The 16,513-nt window shown below is 51.1% G+C and overlaps 1 protein-coding gene across 2 annotated transcripts in view; it reads left to right on the top strand.

Annotated features, from left to right (window-relative positions):
* HIP1 (huntingtin interacting protein 1) overlaps positions 1-16,513 on the top strand; it is a 148,609-nt gene that overhangs the window by 86,137 nt on the left and 45,959 nt on the right. For both annotated transcript variants that reach the window (XM_047089319.1, XM_047089321.1), the window contains exon 2: positions 16,078-16,141. In XM_047089319.1, the coding sequence (XP_046945275.1) occupies positions 16,078-16,141 (64 nt within the window). The remainder of the gene's footprint in view (positions 1-16,077; positions 16,142-16,513) is intronic.

Raw genomic sequence — 16,513 nt, forward strand, 5'->3', positions numbered from 1 at the left:
CTCTCAAAATAAATTAATACAATTAAAAAATATTTTGTTTTAAGTTCTCATCACAAGGGAAAAATTTTTTAAAAAGATAATGAATGTGTTGAGGGCAGAGCAGAGGCTTAGCAAACAAGTCGGCTTTGGCTAAGAGATCAGTTATAACTATCTGACTGCATCTAACTAGGACACGGAATGCGTACCTGACGGAGAAGGGCCGGTGCTGGGGCTGCTGTGTGGCTTGACCTCTCCAAGCCCACTTGTTAATAAAGTGCGCCCGCCTCCCTCCTCGGGTGTTCTCAGCATCAATAAGACAGTGGATTTGAAAGCTCTTGGAAGCTGAAAAGGACTAAGCAAAAATTGGAAATGCTTATTGCCATTATCATTCAAGCACACCTCGTATTTACACACTGGAGTGAGCCAAGCAGGTAAATTGGGAATGTTTAAAGTTACAGAATTAGTTGATGGACTCAGATAAGAACGCTGTCTCCTCAGAGCCACCCCTGTACGTAAACTGGGGTTGTCTTTATGTACAAATTGTGTTCATGGGGGCGCCTGGGTGGCTCAGTCGTTTGAGTGTCTGACTTCGGTTCAGGTCATGATCTTACGGTTCATGAGTTCGAGCCCCACATCAGGCTCTCTGCTGCCTGTCAGCGCAGAACAAAACCGTGTTCACGAGCCCAAAACAAAACCGCGTTCATGAAGATCGGATCATAGTCGCGTGAAGACCACCCTCTGAAGCGAGACATAAAAGCTGAAGAATTGAGCGGGGAGGGGACCCTGAGCCGAAATGGAGAGTTTGGACCCCAGAAGGTCAGGAGTCACCCTAGAGTCCTCAGCTGGGAGGAACGCATGAGGAGTTACTCCTGAGGCTTTATTATTTGGGTCCATTTGTGGTGGAGACTAGAGGTGGGGGGCCATATAGCGAAATGGGCATTAGGTAGGGGGGCGTGTGGTAGAAATGGAACCAAAAATAGCGATCTGCGGGAGAAGTGGCAGGCTTTGGCACATCTGGGTACAGCAAGTGCTTCCTGGCTCATTCATGTGACAGACGGAACAGGGCTCTGGAAGGACACAGAGCGGGGAATGAATGGGTGGCTCCTATGCCCAGGGACCCCCTGTCAGCCCGGCACCACCTCCCCCTTGGGTCTTGAGATAGTGGGAGAAACGTTGCTCTGTGTTACTAAAAGAGAAGAGACAAAACCGACCTCACAGAAAGCTGAGGTGGGGGGTGCAGGGGAGGGGAGGAGAGGAAGCTGGCAATGCCGGTGGTTTGGGGAGAGACACAGCACAGGGTTTCCGCTCTTACAGAGCAGCTGTCTCTCTGGGAGGCAAGGGGTGTCGCAAAAGGCCACTCCAGCCTGGACGGTGAAGAGCGAACCATCAGGACATGTCTGATGAGGCCGCCCGAGTCTTGACCGTGTGGCCAGACTTGCCTGGAAAGTGACTGTGACACGTTCTCCGGCGCAAAATTCCTGGTGAACAGGGGCATTGCAATTTCATTTGCTCAGAAGGCAGAACCGATGCTTCCTCTGTGGCAAGAGAGGCAGAACTGTAGCAGAGGGGTGCTGTTCCAAAGCCTCGGCCACCTGCAGGTGGGCAGAGGGGAAACGGGCCATGAGACCCACTGTCTCAGTACCTAACCCTCTCGTCCTGTCTCCCAGGGCCTTCTGAAGGTCTAGGTGGGCCCCACGCCCAGGGTTGTTAAGGAAGGAGACACTGGTGTATGGAGAAAAGGGGGAGCCTTGTGAGAAACCAGGCTGCTCAAGTCCATGGGCAGTGTGGGCATGGGATTGTAGGTCGGTGGATGCAAGTACAGATAATATGGCAATTTTTGCCCAAGGATATGACAGGATGACCTGGCAGAAGGGGACTCTTGGGCAGCAGCAATTATAAATGAAGGCAGTAAGACTAGAACCACAGAGGTGACAGAAAACTGAATGTGTTGCCTTCTCCAGGTCGGGAGGGACGAGGTAGGGTCCCCTGCCTTTCTGTCATCAGTTACCCCCATGCCGAATGATCTGATTTGGAGAAGTTCTGGGGAACTCTGGGGACACAGGGCTGTAGGGACTCCCAGGGTGACGGTAGAGGAACCAAGAGTAGGAGGGGACAGGATGACCTGGGAAGGTCTCCCAGAGGCTTGCAAGTGTGGGGAGGGGCCTCCTAGGAGGGACGCAGGGCTCTCACTTTGTCCCTTTCTTCGTGCCTTGGAATTTGGGGAGCTTTGGGAGCAGTAATGAGGGGCAGATCGGAGAGGCGTCTTGTATAGAAAGGCGTCTTGTATAGAATCTTCGCAGGATTCATGAGCATCCTGGATCGATTTCAGAGAAGGACGGAGGGGCACAGGCATCCCTTGGAGAGACTGCAGGTTCGGTTCCAGACCACCACAGCAATGCGAATATCACAAGAAAGCAGGGTCAGATGAAATTTTTGTTGCCCACTGCCTATAAAGGTTACATCTACCTTGTGCTGTAGCCTCTTAAGTATGCATTCGTGTCCTGTCAAAAGAACAAAATGCATATATGCCTTAATTAAAAATGCTTTTGTTAAAAAAAGATGCTAACCATCATCTAAGCTCTCAGCTAGTCGTCATCGCTGATCACAGATCACCACGACACATAATAATAACGAAAAAGTTTGCGGTATTGCAGGAATCACCAAAATGTGACCAGAGACACGAAGTGAGCAAATGCTACTGGCAGAATGGTGCCGATAGACTTCCTTGATGTAGGGTCTCCACAAACCATCCGTCTGTAAAAAAAAAAAAAAAAAAAAAAAAAAAAATGCAGCATCTGTGAAGCAGTAAAGCAAAGCGCAATAAATCGAGGCATGCCTGTATTTGTCTCTGGCAAAAGAGATGTTTTTTTTGCAGCCTCTCTGCCCTCATTCTGGGGAGATCCTATGCCTGTGTGTCCTCCTCATCCTCATGCATGACCCTGTCTGGAGAAGGAGAGCCAGCCTTGCAGCCACCATTCCAACGGGAACACGCTGGGAGGGCCTGGAGGGAGGGACGCTGGTGAGGGACAGGTACCGAGAGCCCCACCCCTGAACCCCGGGCCCTGGGAAGGAGGGCCGTTCATTTTGTCTTGGCTGCTTCCCACTCTGCCTCCCATCCTCTCCTCCCCATACAGACTTTCACCTCCATCACGGAGCTGCTGCAGTTCTTGCCCTGGTCACCAGTGATGTCATATGCAGTGGCGAATTCTCGGTCCTCACCCACCTGCCGCTGCAGCACTCTTTGACGCACTGTCTTCACCGACAGGGGTGACCCCCCCACCCCTCGATTCTCCTCCTGCCTCGCTTGGCTGTTACTTCTGTCTTCTTCCCCGGTTTTCTCATTCCTCCCAGAATTCCATCCCCAGCTCCTCTGGAACCTCCTAGGCTCAGAAGGCATAGGGACCCTGGAAGACCGTCTTGTGTAAACAGTCCTCCGGCAGTCCGGGCCAAGCATCCGTGCCCACCTTCCAAAGTCTCCTTGTCCACTTCCCACTAAACTTGCTTTCTTTATCTTTAAGGCCAGGTCTATTGAAATATAATGTAGATGCCATAAAAGTCACCATTGTTGGCATAGAGTTTTGTGAGTTTTGACAGGAACATGCAGTTAGGTAAACCCCACGCAATCGAGATGGAGGATAGGATCACCTCCCCCAAATCATGCCCCTTTGTAACCACCCCTTCCTCTCCCTCCAGTCCCTGGCAACCAGTGACCTGTTTTGTTTTGGTTTTTTATTCCTATAATTCTAACTTCTCCAGAATGTCCTATAAATGGAATCATGCAGTTTGTGGCCTTTTGAGTCTGGCTTCTGTCACTTGACATTCATACTTTGAAGATTCACCCATGTCGTTGGCATGAATCAATAGTTTGTTCCCTTTTATTGCTTCCTGGGGTGGGGCTGTACTGCAGCTTGTGTATTCATCCCCAAGTTCAAGGACGTCGTAACTGTTTCCAGTTTGGAGGATGATGGACACAAAACACAGCTTCTCTTAATGCTCGCTGCTGGGTTGCGTCAGATCCCCGAGGACCTCCACTTCCCAAGTGCTGGGAATTGAGATATTTAAAGACCTCTGTACCCTTTCTTGCCCATCCCTACTGTGCACCACCCCTTGCCCTGATATCTGTTCTTATCTGACCTTGGGTGGTTCCCCATACTCATTGGGTTCCTTTGCATGCACCCACATTATCCACGTTCCTCTTGGATGGGGCGCCCAAAGCTGCATGGTGCCCGGCAGGATGTCTGGCACATGGTGGGATGAATCAGTACTCCCAAATGCGGTTGAAAGCCATAAAACCAAGGACTGGCTCTTGTCCTCGGTCATCTAATTCTGTTGATACAGCCCAAAATGAACTTCGCTTCTTGAACTTCATGTTATTATAGTGGCCACGTCATACTGTTAAACTCAGCTAACCTACCGGGAACTCACTGGGCACTTACTGTCTGACCATGTGCAGTTGGCGTGGCCCAGGCATATTCTTCTGTTCCACTGGTTATCGCCTATGGTCATACCCTTCCACTGTCATCCAAACACGTGTGCACTTGCTCTAGACATTACTTAGCTCTGGCGCTATGCCCTCTGTAGTAAACACGGTGGAGGGCACAAGTCCAGGGTGCCGGCCCACCCTACCCCAAGGTGACGGTGGCCAGTTATCAGCACCTGCAAGCAGAGACAGCTGCCCTCATGGATCTTCCCTCGTAACCCAGGGACTGGCAAGCTTTTCCAGAAAAGGGCCAGGTAGTAAACTTTTGGCTTTGTGGCCAGATGCTGTTGCTTCCTCCTCCCTCTCCCTTCCTCCTCTTCCCTTAAAAATGTCAAAACCAACCTTCACTCACAGGCCACACACAAGCAGGCTGCAGATTCAGCTGGAGGTTAGTGGTTTGCAACACTGATATCCTGTAGTTTCTTGTCCTTGTGTATGAGATGTTGTAAGAAACTTTGTTAAATGCCTTGATCCTCGAAATTCAGACACACGGTGCGTCTGCTTGATTTTTCTGAAATGTTGCCTTAGAGTCTAGGAGGCACATCACCTTGGCTTGCTCCAGTTCACTCAGCACCGGCGACCCTTCGACACCCTCCTAACTCACCTTGGGTTTTCCCTTTCAATGCTCTGTCTGCCTTTTTCAGTTCAGAGATCCTTCTGGACGGAAAAGACAGAGGCAAAATAGGAGTTTATCATCCACAGTGCACCACTGGCGGAGAGCAGTGTGCCCATTCCGTCTTGTTCTTTTTGCGTTTTGTATGATAAGATAGGCTTTTTGGGTCTCCTCCACATTTTCTGGAAGCTTCATCTCATTTTCGGCTTTCACTTTCTGATACCACTCATCCGTCTGTGCCACTCATAGACGTTGGCATAAGCAGCTTGCGTAAGTAGCTTGCACACCCAAACTGGTTACTTTTTTTCATAAAGCATTGCTGAAATTGCACAGAGAAGAGGGAAGGAAAGAACAGGAAGAGGAAGGAGGACGGTCCTTATCTCCCTACAAACAGTTAACTCTTGGATGGCAAGGTCCACTCTCTTCCATCTTGTGTTGTCCAGGAGCGCCTCGCTCCGTGCCCCACACCCAGGCACCTGGTCCAGTTGCATAGAATGCCCATCCCAGTCTGCAGAAGGCCCACTTGGGCTTGCATAGCTCAGTCCTACAGCCTAGAGGCAGCCCTGCACTACATCTGATAGGTATTCAGTCAAAATCACAATTCCTTGGTGTTTTCTATTTAAAAAAAAAAAATCTTCCACAAAACACCAAATTCACCATCTTAGCCAATTTAAGGCGCATAATTGAGTAGCGTGGTGCAGCCATTGCCACTAGGTTCAGAACGTTTTCGGCATCCCGAGAGGAAACCCCATCCCCATGAGCCACTGCCCATCCCCCCCACTCCTACCTGAACCTGGCAACCAGCAACCTGCCCCTGTCCCTGTGGATTCACCCCTTCTGGACGTTTCCTATAAATGGAATCCTATAGCCCATGACATCATGTCTGGCTTCTTGACTTAGCATGATGTTTCTGAGGTTCATCCATGCTCCTTTTTGTGTGTGGATGTGTGTTTTGATTGTGGCAAAACACATGTAACATAAAAATGTCCCATCTTAACCACTTTTAACGGTCCAGTTCAGTGGCATTGAGTGCATTCACACTTCTGCACCTGTCATCACCATCCATTTCCAGAACCTTTTCATCTTCCCAAACTGAGATTGGTCTCCACTGAACACTAACTCCCCGTTCCCCCTTCCTCCCAGCCCCCGGCACCCACCATTCTGCCTCTGTCTCTTCTATTTTGACTACTCAAAGTAGCTCACGTACATGGAGTCCAACAGTATCCCTCCTTCTGTGTCTGGCTAACTTCACCGAGCATCATATACTCCAGGTTCATCCACGCTGTAGTGTGTGGTAGGATTTCCATCTTTCTGAAGCTGAATAATATTCCATTGTGTGAACAGACCACGCCTTTACTTATCCATTGCTCTGTGGACGAACACTTGTGTTGCTCCCACCAGTGTTTTCCACTTCGGAGCACTGGTTTCCTGCTGCACAGTCTTGACCACCCTTCTCCCAACTCAGGTTTGTACCCCTCGCCAATTGCAGGAGTGATTGACAGTTTTTAATCTTGTCAATTTGCTTACTCCGTCTTCCCTTCCAGATGATGAGACTGCAGAACAGCGCCTTTCTTTCTGCTAAGCCCTCTGAAATCTGTGTGACCCAGATGGTTTGGTTACTCCCCACCTATCCTGAGCCTGGAGGATATGGTTGGGGGCTTCATAGAATGGGAGGAAGAGGGAGATGTGATTCTAATTTCAATACCCCCCAGGTTGTGATACAGAGAAGCCACACAAAATACTAAAAAGAAAAAAAAATACTGTCATAGTCTGTCTGGGCTGCCATGATAAAATGCCATAGACTGAGTGGCTTAAATAACAGGAATTTATTTTTCACAGTTCTAGAGATTAGGTGCCTGCTGATTCAGATCCCTGGAGAGGGCTCTCCCTGTGACTTGTAGACGGCTGCCTTCTTGTTCTGTCCTCACATGGTGGAGAGGAAGAAAATGAGAGAAAGCAAAGATGCTCTGGTGTCTCTCTCTCCTTTTTTTAATGTTTTATTTGTTTTTGAGAGAGAGAGAGGAAGTTGGGAAGGGGCAGAGAGAAAGGAGGACAGAGGATCGAAGCAGGCTCTATGCTGACAGCCTCGAGCCCGACGTGGGGCTCAAATTCACAAACGGTGAGATCATGACCTGAGCCAAAGTCAGACACTCAATGGACTGAGCCACCCAGGCACCCCCATAAGGGCACCGATTTCATCATGAGGAGCCCATTCTCACGAGTTCATATAACCCTAATCACCTCCCAAAAGCCCTCATCTCCAGATACCGTCACATTGGAGGTTACGACTTCAACTTACAAATTTGGGGGGTACACAATTCTGTTCATAACAAATAACCTTTTATAAAAACAAGGAAATGAGTGGAAGTATTTAGCTATATAGAGCCTAGCTAAGTACTAGAGGATAATAAGAACAAGTAGCTGGATATCATTAGTTAGGGCAGCTTCTATGTAACTATCAGCAATAATTTTTTTTTTTTTTTTTTTTTTGAGAAAGAGCAGGTCGGGGAGTGAGGGAGGGGCAGAAGGTTGGCAGGGGAGAGAAAGAGATTGAGAATCTGAAGCAGGCTTCACGATCAGTGTGGAGCCAGACATGGGGCTCAATCCCACCACCCCACCACCCCAGGATCATGACCTGAGCCAAAACCAAGAGTCAGACGCTCAACCGACTGAGCCACCTGGGTGCTCCCCCCCCCCCCCAGCAAGATTTTTGACTTAAGAACTGTGAGGAACTTGGAGGAAGGAGAAGATGGGGCATCCTAGACAGGAGAGGGGAGTGCACACAGTAGGGAGCACTGACAAGGAGGTCTGCTTGGAGAGATCTGAGCAGACAAGGCCTTCATCCATCAGTTCGTCTGGGTACCAGGCATAGTATGTGTGCTCATGGGGGAAACGGCCAGATAACATGGTCCCTGCCCTCACGGAGATCACTGGCAGGTGGGGAAAGACACCAAGCAAATGAACAAACAAGGGAATTTCAGCTTGCGATAAGAGCCTCTACAGGAAATAACCAGGGTGGTTAATCTTGGTAAAGAGATACTGCAGGACAAGGGGTGGGGAGATGCCGTAGATTAGATGGGCCGCCTAGGAGGTGATATTTGAACAGCCTGGAGAGGGAGGAAAAGCCAGCCTTGCAGATGGAAGAGCTTCCAGGCATAAGGAGCGTCAGCGACAGAAAGACTTAGAAACGCCGAAGGAACAAAAAGACAGCAGTGTGGTTGGACCGGGTGGGCTGCATGAAAGCACGGACTTCATTCCGTGTGCACACGGTGACCAGCTCTGAGCGGGGGCGTGACCTCACGCGCGTTCATACAGATCACTCTGGTTGCTGGGTGCAGAGCAGCTTGGGAAGGGCCGGTATGGTGGGGACCCTATCTCAGTGGCCCAGTGGGGACATCCTACTGGTTTGGGCTGTGGAGGAGGCAGAGGAGTGGAGAGAAGCAGAGGGGCCAGGGGGTGGGAAGGGCCCAATGGTCGATGTCTGGATGGAAACTCAGAGGCAAAGGCTCATTAAGGAGGACTCGGAGGGACACGGGGAGAGAAATACACGGGTGGGCGTGCTGGCGGAAGTTGGGAGTGCAAAGCCACGGGCTTAGTTGAGATCATTAAGGAGGGAGGGCAAGTGGATAGAGATCTGGGGACGAGCCACCAAAGAAACCAGGGGACCAGGCGTCAGGGGTGGGAGGCGAGAGGCAGGCTGCTGACGGGGGCACAGTGTGGGGAGCCGAACTGGGTTGGAATCCTGGCCCCACCTGCTGTTGCCTGTGCTACTTTGGACAACTCGACTCGGAAAATGTGGGCTCAGATTCCCCGCCTTCCAGGGCTGAAGGGGAGGATCAGAAGCAAATCTCCTGAGCGCAGCGCTCCGGGCCAGCTCTGCTGACAGCAATGATGACCGTGCTACTATTCTTTCTGATCCAGAGAAGATTTAAAAAGACTTGATGTGGGACACCATGCATTCTTAGTGCGAAGGCACCCAGTGCGGAAAGCCACGTTTCATCTTCTGTACCTTGATCGTCCTTCCCCCAGGCTCTCATGACCTCACCTGGGTTCTGTACCCTGCCGCCCTGGCTCAGGCTCCGCGTCCCGGCCACAAACTCAAGCTGTGCCCCCCTCTCCCATGACTGCTGCAGCGCCCTCCTGCGCTCCGTGCGTCCCCGGTGTCTTACCCTCTCCTCACCCATCACCAGCCTGGTCCTCCCCAGAGGACCCCTTTCTGCCCTGTGTCTCGGCATCGGCCACTTAGGAAGAAAGTTCTCCCAGCCCTGTGTTGGCTGAGCCCAGTTCGTGGAGGCCATCTCAGGGGCGCAGGCTGGTTGGGGGAAGGATGAGACCTGAGACCACCTTGCAGGTGTGAAAAGCGCCCTTACTCTGGTCTGTTTCCCTCAGGCTCCAAACCACATGAGGGGAAGCACACTGTAAGGTGTCACCAGCTCCCAGCCCGTCCCCAGGCCACTGGCGGCCACCAGCTGTGCCTTTGCTCAGCCACCTGCACCCCACGTGCTCTTGGCATTTACTTTCTCTGCCTTCCTTCTATCTCACTTTCTGCTTTCCCCTTCTGCTGCCCCGCCTGGTCTCACATTTCCATCCGTGTGGCGCCGGGCAGGGGCCCCTCCGGTCCCTCGCTTTGGGACCTGCCGCCCCGACCCTGCCACATCTTCTCTGCCCGGCCCCGCCATGGAACCTTTGCGAGCCAGCCCAGCCTTGGCAGCCCAAGCACGGGGCCCCTGCCAGGAGCTGTGTGCGTGGCCGGACAGTGCCCAGCTGGCCCCCAGAGGCTGAGCCCAGGCCCCGCTTCCCGCAGCAGCAAGGCCCCACGGTTTTCCATTGGGTGCAGCCTGGCCGAGGCTACCCTAAAGGAGCAGAGGAAGGGGCTGGAGAAGGAGAAGGAGGCGCTTGGGAGAATGTCCCCCTTCCCGCGGTGCCTGCTGATAATTGGCTCTCCGGAACCAGCTCGGGACCCACGGGCCAGCTGGGCCAGGAAGCGGTGCACAATGCTGCTCTTTCAGGGGGGACTCTGCGTGGTCGCAGGTCTTGTGTGACTCCGGGGAAATCTGGAGTACCGCCTGTTCTCAGAGGACGTTCTCTAACCTAGACCGGAGGTGAGAAATCGAACCCCGACTTCTCACTCTGTCCTGGGAGGGTCCCCACAGGCATCACCTGGTTCCTGATGATTTCTTGCAGGGAGAGTCTGGGGAGGGGAGGGAAAGGGAAAAGATTTTCTCAAGGAACCAGGAATCATTGCGTACCTGGTGCTTTTTAGAGGGGGAGCCTGGGAAGCAATCCACTCCTTAATCACTTGATGGTTTATTAAGACTCTGCACCTGCCTTAGCAGCTGTGGGCCCTCGAGGGAAGAAGGCAGGTCCTTGCCCTCGGGAGTTTAATCTCGGTGGGGAGGCGAGACACCATACCAAGTGTCAAACTCTAAGAAAAACTGGAATTCAAGAAGAAGGTTGGAAAGAAGAACTTAGTGGCCAGAGTGGCCTGGCCGGTCTAAAGGGCGGTAAAGTTTGGTCTGCCCTGGGAAGACGGGCAGAATTTGGAAACGTAGAAGGAAGCAGAGCATGGGTGGCATGAAATTTTACAGAACTACAGGAAAGTCGTCGTCGTAGCTGGGAACTTCTGTCCTGGAAACATCCTGGTGTCCGACGTTCCGAGGACCCCGGAGGACCCACAGCCTGCCATTATGAGCCCAGAATGCTGAGGCTCAGCTCTGCCAACGAGCCCAATAAATCTCTGGCTCAGAAACCGGGCGGCCTGCCTACAGCCGTGGGCCGGGCTCTCTGGGGCACTTGTATGTTAGGGAAGCATTGGTCGGGGAACTTGGGGCATGTGGGCCACAGTAATGGAAAACTCCAGTGAGCTGCAAGTGAAGGGGCCAGGGCAGCCTCCGCAGGGGCAGGCAGGGCTTGCGGGGGTCAGGGAGCTGTTGGTTTGGGCAGAAACTTCATTCCACAGCCCAGCGCCAGGCTGGGCCCTTGGTCAGTGTCCTAGACTCGTACTGGGGGCTGCGACTATATGTGCACGTGGAAATTGTTCCACGCTTTCCTTTTCTTTTTTTTAAGTTTATTTATTTTTGAGAAAGGGAGCGAGAGAGTGCACACTTATGAGTGGGGGAAGGACAGAGAGAGGGAGACAGAGAATCTCAAGCAGGCTTCTCATTGTCAACGTACAGCCTGATGGGCTGCTGAGTCTCACCAGTCTGACCTCGTGACCTGAGCTGAGATCAAGAGTCAGACACTTGGGGCGCCCGGGTGGCTCAGTCGGTTGAGCGGCCGAGTTCGGCTCGGGTCACGATCTCGCGGTCCGTGAGTTCGAGCCCCGCGTCGGGCTCTGTGCTGACAGCTCGGAGCCTGGAGCCTGTTTCAGATTCTGTGTCTCCCTCTCTGTCTGCCCCTCCCCTGCTCATGTTCTGTCTCTCTCTGTCTCAAAAATAAATAAACATTAAAAAAAAAATTAAAAAAAAAAAAAGAGACACTTAACTGACTGAGCCACCCAGGTGCCGCTGAGTAGTGTTTTATGTGTGAGTTGATCCTGCATAGAGTTGGAACCGTCCCCTCCCTCATTCTGAACACTATACTCCTTTTCATACAGCCAGAGCTCAGATTTGCATTTTGACCAATCACATCATAGTGTCGCTTACAGTAAGTTAGCAGGCAAATAAAACACCTAGTTTATTTCACAAGGGCTGATTTGAATCCTGCTTCCCCTGTGCCGGAGAGTTAGATCTAAATATAGGAAATCTCTTTGGTACCTACTGGGTTGCATATTGGGAAATGTTACTGTGGAAAGCATTTGGATTCTGATCCTGTGTTCCTGATGTGGAGGGCCATGTCTACTATGGGGATGGTGACTCGGGCTGAGCTAGAGCCACATCGCAGAGTCTGGTTCTCAGCGGAGTCTCGGAGTCTGGTTCTCACTCCACTCATTGGAGTGGCCTTGGGCAACCTACTTGGCCGTGGTTTCCTCATCTGTGAAATGGGGGCTGTTAATACTAATACTCACCTACTTGGAGGCTATAGAATCAGGAGATTTTAATAAGATGATGAACACAAAGTGTTTATTATTAGCACGGGGCCTGGGAGCACACACTCATTAGCTTGTAACTCATTAGCTAGTAACTTGATGATTATAACCACTGCTGTTTCTGGTTCACATCCTCCTTCTTTTAAAAATGACTGTTTCTCACCCCTAAGGTGCCCTCCTCTGCAGCATCTTTGATGTTCCCCCTGCTGTGTCCCCTGTACCTGGGAGCTCCTATCGGCCAGTCCTGTTTTTAGAGCCCACTTCCCCTGGGCCTCTTGGCGTTTTAATTTCTGTCATTTTGGCCGAGGCTTTCCTCCCTCATTTCTCTGTTGTCACTAGCTTCCTCCTGCGTCTCCCTACCTCCAGGTTCCGTCCTCTTCTGCCTGTGGCCTTCCCACCCCTGCCGCCTCCCCACCGGCACCGGCACCCAGCACCGCCTCCCTCTCTGGCTCCCCGTCCCCACCCTGCCTCCGTGCTGCCCTCCAGCCACGCAGCCTGCGCGCGCTCCGGTTGCCTGTCCTCTGTGACCCTGACCTAGACAGCCCCTCCACAGTCCAGAGCTGTCACGATGGCTCAGGGCTGGGATGCAGCTGACCAAGATTGGCACTGAATAGCATGACCTCAGGCAAGCTGCTTGGCCTTCCTGTGCAACAGTCGTAGGTGCCCCTGAGTTTGGATGAGGCATGACTGAGAGAAGTAGGTAAATTGCAGGGATAATTACAGCACCTGGGACAGGTCACCACCTTCTTCCTCTAAGCGGTGTCCTCCTGGAGCAGTGTCACGATTTCCAGGGGCTTCTGCCTCCTGTCAATGTTTAGAGCACAGAACATGTGCGGTGTGCAGCCAACACACACACACATACAGGATCTGTAGTTCCAGACTCATGGTATATTATTTTAAGGGAATTGTAAGGTGTTGGGTTTTCTTGTTGTTGCAAGCAAGACTCATAGTGGCCGTGAGCTTGGGCACTTGGTCAGTACGGTTTAAAGACGTATTTGTGGGGGCACCTGGGTGGCTCAGTCGGTTAAGCGTCTGACTCTTGGTTTCGGCTCAGGTCACGATCTCACGGTTCGTGGGTTCAGGCTCCGCGTCGGGCTCCGCGCTGGCAGTGCAGAGCCTGCTTGGGATTCTCTCTCTCCTGCTCTCTCTGCCCTTCCTCTGCTTGTGCTTTTATTCTCTCAAAATAAATAAAATTTTTAAAAAATTAAAACACTTAGAAGAAAACGTAGGAGTCTACCAGTATAATCCAGGGGCAGGAAAAACCTTAAGTACACGCAGAAGCGGTCAAAGTTGAGGTGAGCATACTTAACTATGTAAGGCAGTCGAGCCGCCTGGTTGGCTCAGTCGGTCGAGCATCTGACTTTGGCTCAGGTCATGAGTTCGTGAGTTCTAGTTCGTGAGTTCTAGCCCCGCGTCAGGCTCTGTGCTGACAGCTCAGAGTCTGCTTTGGGTTATGTACCTCCCCCTCTCTCTGTTCCCCTCCCGCTTGTGCGCGCTCTCTCTCTCTCTCTCTCTCAAAAATAAATAAACATTAAAAAAATTAAAAAACAAACTAAGGCTGTCGACAACCATGAGCACATGTAAGGAAACGCTCAGAACTTACTAGCAGTCAGTGAAATACAAAATACAGTCACAGTGAAGCATCACCATACCCATAAGACCAGCAAAAATGGTGATGGTGGGGATGCTTTTGTACATTGTCAGTGGGAATGTGAACCATTAAGGTCTTTTCGGAATGCAACATGGCAATCTTATCTGGATCCTGGTTAGAAGAAATGCAAGAAATTTTTCCTGTTATCACACAACCGGGGCAACCTGAACACCTAACTAACCATTTGATGATACTAAGGAATTATCCTTAAGTTTTTTTTTTAAATTTTTATTTATTTTTGAGAGAGAGAGACAGGGGGGAGGAACAGAGAGAGGGAGACAGGATCCGAAGTGGGCTCCACACTGACAGCAAAGAGCCCACTGTGGGCTCGAACTCACAACCCTGCAAGACCACGACCTGAGCCAAAGTCGGACACTCAACCGACTGAGCCACCCAAGCGCCCCCATCCTTAAAAGTTTAGGTGTGATAATCGTATTATGGTTTAATTAAAAATTTTTTTTTTAATTTTTTACATTTATTTATTTTTGAGACACAGAGAGAGACAGAGCACAAGCGGAGGAGGGGCAGAGAGAGAGAATGAGACACAGAGTCCGAAGCAGGCTCCAGGCTCTGAGCTGTCAGCACAGAGCCCGCCGCGGGGCTCGAACTCACGAGCTGTGAGATCATGACCTGAGCCCAAGTCGGATGCTCAACCGACCGAGCCACCCAGGTGCCCCGGTTTAATTTTTAAATTGTTCTCTTTTTTTTTTTTTTTTTTCCGTAAGAGGTTCATCCTGAACTGTTACTAGTGAAATGATATAATGCCTGGGATTTTACTTCAGATAATCCAGAGAGCAAGGGCGTCAGAGGCTGACAGGAGAAAGCAAGGGTCAGCATACTTAACAGGCACTGGCCGAATCCCCACCACTGCCTGGTTTTTGTGCATAAAGTTTTATTTGGAACGCAGCCACGCTCATTTGGTTATGTATTTGTTTAGTATCTCTGAGGCTCCTTTCGTGCTCCAACTTTTGCAAAATTGAGGACTTTCAGCAGAGAGCCATGTGGCCCACAAAGCCTAAAATACCCACTAACTGGCCCTTACAGAAAATGTTTGTGACCCCTGGTCCATAAGGAAGTGGATTTGGCTGCAAGTTCATAAAGGTTGACACTGGGGGCTGTGGGGGCCATGTTTGTCTATGTTTGGATCTGTCCATAATGGCAGATTTAAAAAAAAATCACAACACTTTGACCCAGTGTGTCCCACTCCTGGAAATCTACCCATTGGGAATGAAGGCATCAATATGTATAAGCATGCTTACTAAAATGGTTTACAGTGGTTAAAAAAGTTTTTTGATGGCCTGCCAGCACGGGAATGCTTGTATAAATCATGCCCACCCACACCATGAAATATTATACTGTCTCTTTAAAGAATGAGCTAGAATTTTACCATGCCGCTTGGAGAATTTTTCATAAGATGTTTTCAAGTGAGAAAAGGAGGATGTTGAAAAGTCTGTGCTTGGTGATCGCATTTCTATAGAACAGTGGCAGAATTAACCCCTTTGGTAGGGAGGGGTGTGTGTGTGTGTGTGTGTGTGTGTGTGTATGATGCATAACATGTTAACGTGGCTTAGGGTCAAATGCCAACTATGGAAAAGCACAGCAAAACAGAAAAAGGAGAAAAACTGTACTTAAGCAGCCTCCATGATAGGATCCCATTTCGTCTTTCCGTAAGTTGTATCCATAGGTACACACGATTTGCTAAATTCCAAAGGGAGTTACGATTTTTAACACAACTGGAAAGGAGTGGGTATTGTTAATGCCTTGTAAGTAAGGAAATAAAAGGGAATTTGGTTAGGGTTGGAAGATGCCCAGGAGTGGGAAAACAAGAAGTTCCAGTGACCCCGCCGCAGACCTGGGCTGGGTAGGGAAGCCTCCGTGGAAGGCTCTCGTGGTGAGAGAGGGGCGGCTGGGTGGCCTTTGGGCCGCAGCCGCTCCCTGAGCTCAGTGCCTCTTCCTCCTGCTCCCGGAGAAATAATGTTTCCCTGGGGGATGAAAAGCATCCCTTTGTGCAGGCTTTAATTGCCACGCTGTTGTATCGAGTGAATGAGTGGCAGGCGGGCACAGCAGCTGGGCACAGCCAATGCCAGGCAGCAAAGCCCGCTGCCTTAGGACAGCCTGGGCCAGCTGGCCTGGGAGCGTTGCCCACCTCTGCCCCCCACAGCCCCACCTCCTCCAACCCGGACCCTGGTCCCGGAGGGGTCCTCAGAGCACTGGGGAGGAGTCACTGGAGGGAGAGAAAGGGGTGGGGCGCCTGGGAGGGTCTCAGACACTCTAGAAGCTTATTCATCTCAGCCTCCTTTCCCCTCCCCCTCCCTCTTGTTTTTCAGACTGTCAGCATCAATAAGGCCATTAATACGCAGGAAGTGGCTGTAAAGGAAAAACACGCCAGAAATATCCTTTTGGATGTTGTTTGGAAGACTGACCCCAAGGAGGGTCAAGTTGTGGGGACTGAGGTCAGGGCGAGGCATCCTTACTCAGCTGCAGGAAGGGGAACCCCCACATTGGCCAGGCCTCCTGCAGGGTTTGAGAAGCTTGGTTGGCAGCAGCTGGCCTTCGAGACCACAGCTCATCATGAAGGGACCCAAGGACCCCGCCCGGCCTAGGACTTGAGCTCCTCAGAACTGCCAAGTCCCTTGACATTACTTTCCTTTGAGAGATTTTCTTGGACCACAAGAGTGATTTTTCACCTGTGTCCTCAAAGCACTTCAGGCCCTGCACTTGGCCCATAGGGCCACACTGACCACCCCCTTGGGAACATGATCG

This window comes from Lynx rufus, unplaced genomic scaffold (assembly GCF_022079265.1).
Source record: "Lynx rufus isolate CCGP_SWC_20201006 ecotype Redwood Valley unplaced genomic scaffold, mLynRuf1.p SCAF_27, whole genome shotgun sequence".
Lineage (NCBI taxonomy): Eukaryota > Metazoa > Chordata > Mammalia > Carnivora > Felidae > Lynx > Lynx rufus.